Source organism: Lolium rigidum, chromosome 7 (assembly GCF_022539505.1).
Source record: "Lolium rigidum isolate FL_2022 chromosome 7, APGP_CSIRO_Lrig_0.1, whole genome shotgun sequence".
Lineage (NCBI taxonomy): Eukaryota > Viridiplantae > Streptophyta > Magnoliopsida > Poales > Poaceae > Lolium > Lolium rigidum.
This window is the reverse complement of record NC_061514.1, coordinates 344,799,072-344,810,656: the sequence shown is the minus strand read 5'-3', so window position 1 is coordinate 344,810,656 and position 11,585 is coordinate 344,799,072. Positions and strand designations below refer to the sequence as shown.

Sequence of the window (11,585 nt, the reverse complement as noted above, 5' to 3'; positions counted from 1 at the left end):
GACACACATATGTAAAACCTAGGGTTTAAACTCTGGTGGGCTGTGGTACAACCACCCTGCTAACCATCCAACCTTAAGTTGGTTCTTGTGCATATTTTAACTTATTGACTAGTTCTTGACATTATAGTGGTACAACCACCCAGTGTAATTGATACTTTGAAAGAAAAAAAAACGGTGCTAAATAATTCCTGTTTTGTGGCGCTGGACTGTTCCATCGTTTTCGGACCATTGAAATGGAAATTTCAGAAGAAACGGTTTCTGATTTTTTGCAAAATTAATTACTACCCGCGGGCAAGACGAGTAGGCGACCACTTCAGAGTGATAGCCCACGACGGACGGTATGGCTACATGGCTACGTCTCTCTCCCCACGCACTTGCCACTGCCTGCCTGCGACCACCAGCAGCCTCGTCAAAAGGCCAACCCCCTTCCACACCGCACTCCCCTCACCTTCCTCCCCCCTCCTCCCCTAGCTCAGCTGCTTCCTCCCTCTCTCCCTCCCTCCTGGTGTCCACTCCACTCACCACTGCCTCTCTTCGGTTCTTGACCGACCTGCCTGAGCTGGTAGGTAGCCACTGGTACCCCGCTACTAGTGCTTCTTGATCCAGTACCGATTACGAGCTGTCAGGGCCGTCCGGGATGGAGCGGTACGAGGTGATCAAGGACATAGGCTCCGGCAACTTCGGTGTGGCCAAGCTCGTCCGGGACATCAGGACCAAGGAGCTCTTCGCCGTCAAGTTCATCGAGAGGGGCCACAAGGTCAGCTCCAATTTCCCCTCTGTCCGATGATCCGTTCCTAGATTTTGTTTCAGTTTCTTGGTGTATGAAGATCAGGGGTTCTTCATCTGACCTGCTACTGGTTTAGTTGGTACCCGATGGTTCTGCTAATTTGGCGCTAGCTAGGTGAGTGGTTCTGGGCGTATTTTGCTCAACAGATTGGATGATCTACTACTGTATAGTGCAGAACCCAATCTGCTCTGTTTCTATGGCCGAAATCGTACTCTCCCGAACTCTGGGGCCTTTATTATTTGTAAATAAGCCTTGAATCTTGACGAAAACATGGTTGACATAACTGTTCGGCTTATCGGCCTTGAATCGCTCCCCACCGGTCAATGCAGGGGCTGCTCTGCTCATTGCTGCCTCTGATTAAATAGACGAATTTCCACCTGCTGCTAATTAGTCCAAGCCCTGCTGGATGTTTGTTTGCTTATTGTACTTTTGAGTTTTGACTAGTTATAAACTTGTATCTTGCTATACACGCCTTTGTTATAATTGGGCAAACTTTTATTTCTTGATTTTAGTATCAGGATCACCAACCAAAATACCATATACGTGTCCCGTTTTCAAGCTGAGCTGCAGCCTAAGTGAAATGGCATGTCCAATTTTGTAAGGTTTCTTTGGATTGTGTTGCATTTTGTTAGACTATGCAAAACTATGCTTGACTTGTTTAAGGTGTACTAGTTAATTAGTTAAATATAGGTTTCTACATAGCTGGTAGACAACGCCCCAGAAGTAGTAAATCCTCTTTCTGTTCAACACAAATAAGTAGCAAATAATCTGTCATTGTTAGGCAAAATTGTGTTGCTTTACTAATTAGTTTGTATGGTCATATATATGTTTAGCATGTGCTATTACTTTTAGTTCTCTCCAGCTTCTTATGGACCCCTTTCCCGTCTCCCTTTCCTATAATCCCTGGTTCATCAACATCTTTCACTCAGTCAACGATACTGCTAGAGCGTGCTATGCTGCCACAGACTTTCATTTTCGATTATAACAAGAATTTTGGTTCATGTGTCTTGGTTCATATTATCTGATTATTTTCTTATGCTACCCTGAAATTTATTATACATGTTTCAGAACTTCTCGTTCGCTTTACCGCTTTATGTCTTTCCCACATAACCACCATTTTTGGCCTGTTACATTCACTATCTCTGACCATTTTGTTGTTCACGTTTCGCTGCTCCTGTGGAGCAAAACATTCACCTTACCTTATTTGGGTTGATTTGATGTTTCAGTATCTTTAATTGGTCAACTAAAACTTTAACTTTGGTTCTTCTGCTTTCATAGATTGATGAGAATGTTCAAAGGGAGATTATGAACCACAGATCTCTTAGGCATCCGAACATTGTTAGATTCAAAGAGGTAAGTGCCTTCTGCCTTATGGAAGAGATTCAAACTCAAATTCAGTGTCATCATTATTGATCTAGAATGCAAGCATTAACTCACCAATAAACCTGGAAAACTCGAAACACATGTTCTAAATTTTCTGACCCTGTGTTTTAATAGATTAAAAAAGTAATGCAAAAGTGTCAAACTCAAGCTTCAGCCAGGGGTCCTAACTCCTAATTTCACACCCCTGCTAATAAAATAAGTATTTTTAGGAAACTTCAGTGCAATTTATTTTCTGAAAATTCTTCACACTTCCAATAACTATGTTGTTTAAAAATGCATACAAAAATCATATACTTACTCCATCCTAAATAGGATGTCTCAACTTTGTCTAAATTCGCACGTATCTACACATTAAAACATGTCTAGATACATGCATATTTAGACAAAGTTAAGACATCCTTTTCAGGACAGAGGGAGTTTTTTCTTGAAGACAAAAATAATTATATGATGTAATGTTCAACCTGAGACTTTTCTCAGCCTATGCCCTATACCAGTTTGGAAGTTCCAGAAAGAAAGTATTGTCTATCTGTAAACCATCCATCAACTTGAATAGGGCAATTAGAATATGTAAAGAGAAACTTTATCCTGGTTGCAGTGTTTGAAAGGACTCTTTTGGTAGTGACACACTGAAGCTTGAGTGCTATTTTTAGTAGTTCTAAGCATATGCTGCTATATGTGGCTACCAACTTGTTTGCAAGAATATTCCCATATATTCTTACTCTCACTTATATGGTGCTTATTCTGTTTCTTCTTTCTATGCATATTAATAGTGGCTACTTCTTTCAACGGTTTGTGAGAACGCATTAATTATGTATAATTGGATGCTTATCAGCATCCAGTAGCTTGTCCTAGTGCCATGCCCTCTAACTTGGGTAAGTACTTTTGTGGACCTGCCGATCATTGAGACCACCATGAGTTTGTATGAAGATATCATAATTGCTTTAGTCTAATGCAAACTTTTCACTAAATGACTATTGGAACTGATACTAACCTAGCAGGACGTCATAGTCTCTTGTTTAAGCGTTGCAGGTTAATGTTATTTCTGGACTTAAATCTTGCTTGTATGTGATGTGTTCCACTTGAACTAAGCTTTCATTCGGTATTCCGCCTTTGTGTATAAGTGTGCAAAATATCAAAGCGTTTGATTATGGCTCAAAAGAAAAGTATACCTGTATAAAATTGTATATAATATCTTAGTATCCGAATTGGTATAGAATTTTTCCAAGTTTAACTCTTTTAATTCCTTTTAGCTTAAAAACATATTATGCTTTATTTTCTCAAGTATAAATCTATGTATCACATCCAGCTTGTGAAGCTTAAAAAAGGCCACTTAGTTTTTCAGGTTGCGCTGACTCCCACACATTTGGCCATAATTATGGAATACGCTGCTGGCGGTGAGCTATTCGAAAGGATCTGCAGTTCTGGAAGATTTAGCGAAAATGAGGTAGACAATATTCACCACATTCGAAGATACCTAATATTTAAGTGAGTGTCATTCTGTTGATTGTATATTGATTTGTTCGTTCTTATCAACAGGCTAGATTCTTCTTCCAACAACTGCTTTCAGGAGTTAGCTATTGTCATTCCATGGTACACAATCAAATTAAGTCACAATAAGAACTTAAAATTAGCTACAGTACATAACCATATCCTGTTATCACTGCAGCAAATATGTCACAGAGATTTGAAACTAGAAAATACACTTCTGGATGGAAGTGAAGCGCCCCGGCTCAAGATATGTGATTTTGGTTATTCCAAGGTAATGCAGAGCTTATTGTGACCTTTATTACCTGCTTGCCAACTATAAACCATTATACTTACTCGTAGTTCTGCTTTCCAGTCCTCTGTTTTGCACTCTCAGCCTAAATCAACCGTCGGGACTCCAGCTTATATTGCTCCGGAGGTCCTTTCAAGAAGGCAATATGATGGAAAGGTAATTTCCACTTCTCTATTTCTCTAGTTAAATATTCAAATTCCTCAAACCATACCCTTCAAACATCATCATTTGTAATCCAGGTGGCTGATGTTTGGTCGTGTGGAGTAACTCTATATGTGATGCTTGTCGGTGCTTATCCATTTGAGGACCCAGACGAGCCAAAGAACTTCCGCAAGACAATTACTGTGAGTTCATCCCACAATCTGTTGGATCTATGCAGTTCCTCATTAAGTTTTGTTTAGCCGAGCATGTGCTGCTTATTTTGTGTGGGAGTAAAACTTTATAAGATCCTTGCAGCGGATACTCAGTGTACAATACGCGGTACCTGATTACGTCCGGATCTCAATCGAGTGCAGACATCTGCTGTCCCGGATTTTCGTCGCAAATCCTGAGCAAGTAATCCTTCTCCCAGAACAGCTACACATCCGAACAAAATTACACATAGTTCCTGCATTCTGACCAGCCATTACCTGCAGAGAATAACTATCCAGGAGATCAAGAACCACCCGTGGTTCCTCAAGAATCTACCCATCGAAATGACCGATGAGTACCAGATGAGCCTGCACATGGTCGGCATCAACTCGCCCCCGCAGACCCTGGAGGACATCATGGCCATCATCCAGGAGGCGCGGAAACCGGGCGACGGATCCAAGTTCGCAGGGCAGCTTTCTGTGCCTGGCATGGGGAGCATGGAGCTCGACGACATAGACGACGTCGATGCAGACATCGAGGACAGCGGCGACTTCGTGTGCGCGTTGTGACGGGCAGGTGTGGTTCAGGCGAGGCACCGCCGTGAACTTTGTCTTTGTGGTCTGGTCTTTGTGATGCATTCATCCTTCTGTCTTGTCGTTGTTCGTTTTTCAGAGAGTTGAGGTCTGCTGTGTATTACCAAGTTTTCTATCTGTGTATAAATATAATATATATATACTTCCATGTGTTTCGCTGGTGTTCTTAGCTGCATTCCTGGTGACTTGCTTATCTTTGTGCTTTGGCATGTACGTCCCATTATCATTTTTTTTATCACACTGTCCCCTTTTCCTTTTTTTTCAAACTTAATTTTTTTTTACAGTAACTACCATACTAGTTTTTAAAGGGAGAATACAGTAATTTATTTCAAATGCACAGTCTGGGGTTTCTTGATGGTGCTGCTGCGTAGGCGGTTCTGCCATGGCACTGGCATTGTTGCCTTGCTTCAACTTTAATAAAAGAAAAGATGTGCATCAAATTTAGACGCTGGGTTCAACCTACTTTCGAAAAAAAAAATCTGGGTACAATAGCTGGTATTTGGAGTGTTGTCCATTGAAAGTTTAAAACTAGGCTCCTACCAATATTTTGACCACTTACATTGAGAGAGCCGCTTTCATGTGTGAATATAACATCAGAAAGGTGAGCTTAGCGGTACTTGATTTCATTGAATTTGTACGTCATGTTAGGAACCAAAAGTAACAGTAGCTGCCCTTGCCGGGGAAATTATCTCGGAGACCAAGCATTTTCTTTTAGACTTAAGATCAATGCCGAAGGCATCCTTGGGGTGATCTCGTGGTTCCGATTTTCCTTCGTTTTGCCATATTTCGGTGAAACGGTTGAAGAGGGGGGGGAGGGGGGGGGACTGGGAACAACTATGGTAAAAAAAAATACAAACATTAGTTAATTAACCTTAAGGGCATCTCCAGCGGCGCGACGCATTTTAGTGTCCGCGCGCGTCCGTTTGCGTCGCGCAGCGGACGCTGAAATGACCGTTTTCGTCCGCGTGTCCGTTTGCGTCTGGGGTTGGCTCCAGCGGCCCGACGCATTTTTTTTTCTCTTTTTCATTTCAACATACTTCTAAATATTACAAATTGGAAGATTATTTTACACAAACTAATACATAGTTTGGAACATGGTTTACACAAACTAATACATAGTTTGCACCATGGTGGACACAAATATAAATATTTTAAAAATAGAAACCAGTTGTGTTGATTTCCGTATGTTCGCTGCCAAGAAAGAACATTCGAGGGCACACCAGTCACCCAAAGCTGGAAAATCCAGCGGGAGGATTGACGGTGCCCTTGTTGGTTCTACCGATGGCGAACGGACGAAACCTTCCACTACGGCTTCGTCCGGCCCGTAGCAGATTCGCTGCAAAGAAAGAACACTCTACGTTCTAACTATCGGAGTCCGACTCGGATTCGCCGGTGTGGTAGTGCTGCGGCGGGCCGTGTCGTCGAAGACCTTGACGACCATCTCACCGTCTCCCTCGTAGAGGAAGGTGAGGCTGGCAGCCGGGCTCGAGCGCCGAGTCACGGGCGAACTTGCCCCGCCCGGTGTGCAAGTACATCTTGCCCCGCCCGTCGAACGGGACCTCCACGGCCCGGCGGCGAAGTTGCGGCTGGCCTCCCGTAGCCGCAAATGCGGCGGCTCGACGCCGTCGGCGAACTCGGCGAACTTGTCCGGGAGACGCTTGATGCCGAGCGGGTCGTCGTCGATGCGGAGGAGGAACTTGAAGCGAGCGTCCCTCCACGTCGGAGGAAGACGAAGAGGGCGCGAGCGACGGCGAGCGTGGGGCCGTAGCTGCTCCACCACGGCGGCCCCGCCCCGTCCCCGGGGCCGTCCGGGGCCGCGGCCTCGGCCGCCTCGCCGGCCACCGGGACCCGCCATGGTCTTCCTCGCGGGGCTGGGCTGCGTCGCGAGGAACACCTAGGCGGCGGAACACTGGAGCTTTTGTGGCGGCTAGGGTTTCTATGGAGGAGTGGATGAGGTAGAAGAAGGCGCGGCCCCTTTATATAGGCCGGAGGCATGCGGTGGCCGCGGGACGCGTGGCGACGCCATTGACGTGGTTGGCGGTGGTGGGGCTGCGGCCGCTCGGCGGCCGAGGCATTGCCATTAACGTGGCGCGAGACTGCCGAAGCGACGCAGCGGGCGCCCGGTCGCGAGCGCGTTTGAGAAGACGCATCGACGCAGGGGTCGGCGCGCGGGCGGGCCCGACGAAGCGTCCGCCGGATACGAGCGAACACTTTCGGCGTCCGCGCGGTGTCACGCGGAGACGCATCCGAGGCGCATATTTGGGCCAGGTTTGCGTCTCCGCGGACGGCCCGGTCACTTTGCGTGGCCCCGCTGGAGAGGGTGCCAGACGCATTTCCGGTCACGGCGGACGAAAACGACCATTTACGTCGCGTCGCTGGAGATGTCCTAACACAAATTTCTATAAATAAGTGAAGCCTACGCCATGCATAAGGATTGATGAGACATATTACATGCAGGCATTAATGAAATTTGACCATATTTTCAGAAGATATTAGAATAGGTAAACTAAGCATTTTTTTTGGTGAAGCAGGGACACATTTGTTTTTTTGAGGGAATGCAGGGACACGTATGCGGGCATAAACCCATTTCTCACTACAGGCCCATTGTCTTATCCATCCGTGCACAGAACCTAAGGCCCACGCTACTTTGCAGGACGCACCCACGCATATAAACTGAAGACATCTTCCGACGCAGGCCACCTCGCCCAAAACCCTACCCCACGAGCGCCGACGTTGCCGCCACCACCACCGCCAGCGCTAGGGTTGCTCGCCGCGCGCGAGCTCTTGCCGCAACTCAACCATGAAGGTACGCACTGCTAATTGCTTTTCATGCACAATCGATCCCGATGTGCGCAGATGTGATCTGTTCGGTGCCTAATTCGTCTGATGTTACGTTGGTTTCAGGCGAACATCGCTTGCCCCACCACGGGGTGCCAGAAGAAGCTGGAGATCGATGACGACCAGAAGCTGTAAGTGTATCTCTGCCCCCACATTGGTCTATTCGTGCAGCTATCCTTTAGATCCTTGTAGTGCAATCACCACGCTTGATTGCTTTTAGGAAATTGTGTTGCTATTTGGTGTGCAGATCATCGTCATCGGCGAGTTTTAGTTAGTCGTGAATGCTGCATCTAATACTTAGTTTTTGAGAACTAGTTCTGTTATTTCGTTAATAATGACGATTAGTTCTGTTAGTTTATTGTATTTGATTTGGATGATGTGGAAATGAGCTAAAAATGACGTTTTATGAATGTTATGGTGTGATTTAGGATCGTTTTGAATCTTTTGGTCTTGGGAGTGAACTAGAGTAGAATTAAGGGTGTATTTTTCTTATAACCTTGATTTTGGTGGGACACTGAAGTTATTATTTTGTTTTAGCTATTTGGTGATGGACAAGTGCTGCAAGAGGACAAAGTTTATTTCTGAAACCACAATATGCATGGTTGTGGTGTGTTCACATTTAATTACATTTTGCATTTAGCAATTAGCACACATGTTTACTTTCGGAGTAGTCTCTTGTGTTGTAGGTGTTGTTGGTGTTTGTGGTTGTTGGTGGTGTCGTTGTACGGTCTTTTCGTCCAGTTTCCCGGTAATTAACTGGGCAATTCTCTTCTTAATTAATAGATTGGGGCAAAACTTTTACCCCCTTTTCAAAGAAAGAAAAGAAAATGCAGTTAGATATGTACCTTTTATATTCTGAGTTGATATGTTTTGTAACTATTTTTTCGAGAATACAATGTTTGTTTGTTTTGTAACTATGCATCAGTAGATCATTAGTACGATTTTGCTCTTTAACATATTAGTATTATAATTTAAAAGTTTCAACTATTTGTGATGCTTAGTAGTTTTTTAACATAAAAAAATGGACCCTGTGATGCCATGGAAAAGGTTTAAACTAGATAGAAGCTGAACTATTTTTGAACTTATTGAATAATAATGATGTTGATGTTAAAAAGCATTATGAAATTAGTAGTATTATAATTCACTTTCACTTTGGAAACCACAGTTAGCAAGATTTTAGTGGCTAATGATCTTTGAACTATTTTGTTGATTAATAAATATTCATGAGAGATTCTTTTTTATCTTCATATGTAATACTTTCATATGAACTACAGGCGTAACCTTTATGACAAAAGGATCTCTCAGGAGGTCCTTGGACATCTTCTGGGTGAGGTAACCCACTGAACTTATTTCCTGATACTTGACCTTTCACATGGTTTGCTAGTTCTGATGAAGGATATCTGTTGTTTTCCCTTTCTTCAGGAATTCAAGGGTTATGTGTTCAAAATCATGGGTGGCTGTGACAAGCAAGGTTTCCCAATGAAGCAAGGAGTTTAAACCAATGGGCGTGTCCGCCTGCTGCTGCACAAGGGTATACCTTTATTTTCATGGCACTTGTACCTACATTTTAATCCCTCCTGAATTGAACTTTAATCTGTCTTGTTTTGCCTCAATTCTGTAGGCACACCTTGCTTCCGTGGGAACGGGAGGCGTGATGGTGAGCGCAGGAGAAAGTCTGTCCGTGGTTGCATTGTCAGCCAGGACCTATCTGTGATTAACTTGGTTATTGTGAAGAAGGGTGAGCATGATCTGCCTGGCCTGACTGACACTGAGAAGCCCAGGATGAGGGGACCCAAGAGGGCTTCCAAGATCAAGAAGCTCTTCAACCTTGGCGAGGATGATGATGTCCGCACTTATGTCAACACATACCGCAGGACCTTCACTAACAAGAAGGGTGCGCTTTCCTAAATTGGCTCCAATTTTTGTATTTGTCAAGGGTGCCAAAAATCCTCCCATCCATGTTGCATCTCTCATTAACTTTGTGCCTATGTAATTGATGTCGATTCTTATTTGCAGGCAAGACGGTGAGCAAGGCTCCCAAGATCCAGCGTCTCGTGACTCCCTTGACCCTCCAGAGGAAGCGTGCTAGAATCGCTGACAAGAAGAAGAGGATCATCAAGAAGAAGTCTGAGGCCGCAGAGTACCAGAAGCTGCTTGCACAGAGACTGAAGGAGCAAAAAGATCGCCGGAGTGAGAGCATGGCTAAGAGGAGGTCGAAGCTCTCTTCTGCTACCAAGGCTCCTGCTGCCTTTGCTTAAATATATCTTCATCCTATATATTAAGTTCTGGTATCTTATATATATATTAAGAGTTTGTTAGTACTGGAATAGTTCTTTGGTGGTTTCAAGTTAGTAGAGGTGCCAGCGACGATGTTCTGGTGCTTCAGTTTACTCTACGTAAATTTCTAAATTATAATCTGTATTGTTATTTCAGCTAGTATTATATTATATATAATCTGTGTCTCGGCAGCCTAGCCAAAGCTCTTTATCGTGAAGAGAAACGGGGGGAAAATAGCTCGGTGAGCCATCCTAACGCCCAGCGCTCCGTGTGAAAGCTTGTTTTTTTTTATTACAATACAGACGGGGGAAAGACTATCAGCATCAACTTGTCCAGTATACATATTCTGTAAGTCCTTTTCATTTTGAAAGGGATGCCATGGCACCCTAGATCCGCCCCTGGCTGCATGTTCTCTCATGCCACCATTGTCCACAATTTCTCCGGCCTTCTCACCGCAGCCTTCAACTTCATCGGCTGATAACGAAGCAATGAAGCATCATGGGTGCAATTCAGCACACCGACCCGCTAGACCGAACCTGGAATTTGTTACCGATAGGGAAAGGGGCCGACCCACGAAAAATACGATATGGTATCAAAGAGAATTGCAATTCACATATTTAAACTGGGAGAAATAAATATGCATATATTTATCAAATTTCTTTAGATAATTTAACTTTATATAAAAAAATAACTATAAAAACAGTTTTTTTTTAGCCATCTGTCAAACTTTATTCATCATGAATCATAAAGTTTACAGGAAATGATAAGCCCTCAGGGAGGGTAGCTAGCCAAACATGGCGCCCTACAGATAGCGTAGTCGCCATACGAGCCAAAGAATGCGCTTGTCGGGGGGAAGACCCCGGGTAGGGCAATGGACGCAGAGCAGCCGGCTGGCCACTGGCCGGCTCGCGGCAAAGGCCGGCTGAGGAGCAGCCGGCTGGCGCCGTGGCCGGCTGGCTCTAGGTCCTAGTCGGCCTGGCTACGGCCGCCAATGCTGTAGCTGGGCCGGCTTCTACAAGCCATATCCGACTGGGGGTCTGTACCTCAGACCGACTCGAGGCTGGCGAGTCTTGCACTTGGAAGGAACCGGGTTGGTGATCCGGGTTCCCAAAGTCCACGCTGACTTCATCTCCCGTAAAGCGCGGGGCACTGTGGAGCAATAGTGACACGCGCCGGACAGGCCATCATGGCTTACGACGCGCCGTACGGGCTACGGTGGGCTGACGGCGGCAGGGGACGCTTCCTCTCCATACCGCTGACCGTGGCAGCCGGATGGGACAGGCCATGACGCCTCAACGGCTCCTGACGTCACCGCCTCGGGAAGGAGCGGAAGCCGAAGCCGGCCAAGCCGGCTAGTAGACTATAGGGTCTTATATGTAAAGTGCCGGTGCCTATATAAGCCGCACTACCCCCTCTCGTGCGGGGAGGATCGATCATTTACTGCTTTCACCTACCTACAGAGCTGCCCTGTGAGAGAGACCATCGTCTCCCTTAACCTCTCAGGGCCAGCCGGACACAGCTCAAGGAGCACCTTTGTACTGTGTGACATCTTATACACTCTAGACGGAGTAGAGGTTTT

At 45.2% G+C, this 11,585-nt stretch overlaps 1 protein-coding gene and 1 pseudogene across 1 annotated transcript; both read left to right on the top strand.

Annotated features, from left to right (window-relative positions):
• Positions 1-438: 438 nt before the first annotated feature.
• Positions 439-5,060, top strand: LOC124676870 (serine/threonine-protein kinase SAPK2). The gene is made up of 9 exons (XM_047212891.1): positions 439-757; positions 2,066-2,140; positions 3,513-3,614; positions 3,707-3,760; positions 3,837-3,929; positions 4,011-4,103; positions 4,187-4,291; positions 4,404-4,502; positions 4,583-5,060. The coding sequence occupies exons 1-9, from the start codon at positions 638-640 to the stop codon at positions 4,865-4,867; spliced, it is 1,026 nt and encodes a 341-aa protein (XP_047068847.1). The 5' UTR covers positions 439-637; the 3' UTR covers positions 4,868-5,060.
• Positions 5,061-7,636: 2,576 nt separating this feature from the next.
• On the top strand, positions 7,637-9,987 carry LOC124676871 (annotated as a pseudogene).
• Positions 9,988-11,585: the final 1,598 nt, after the last annotated feature.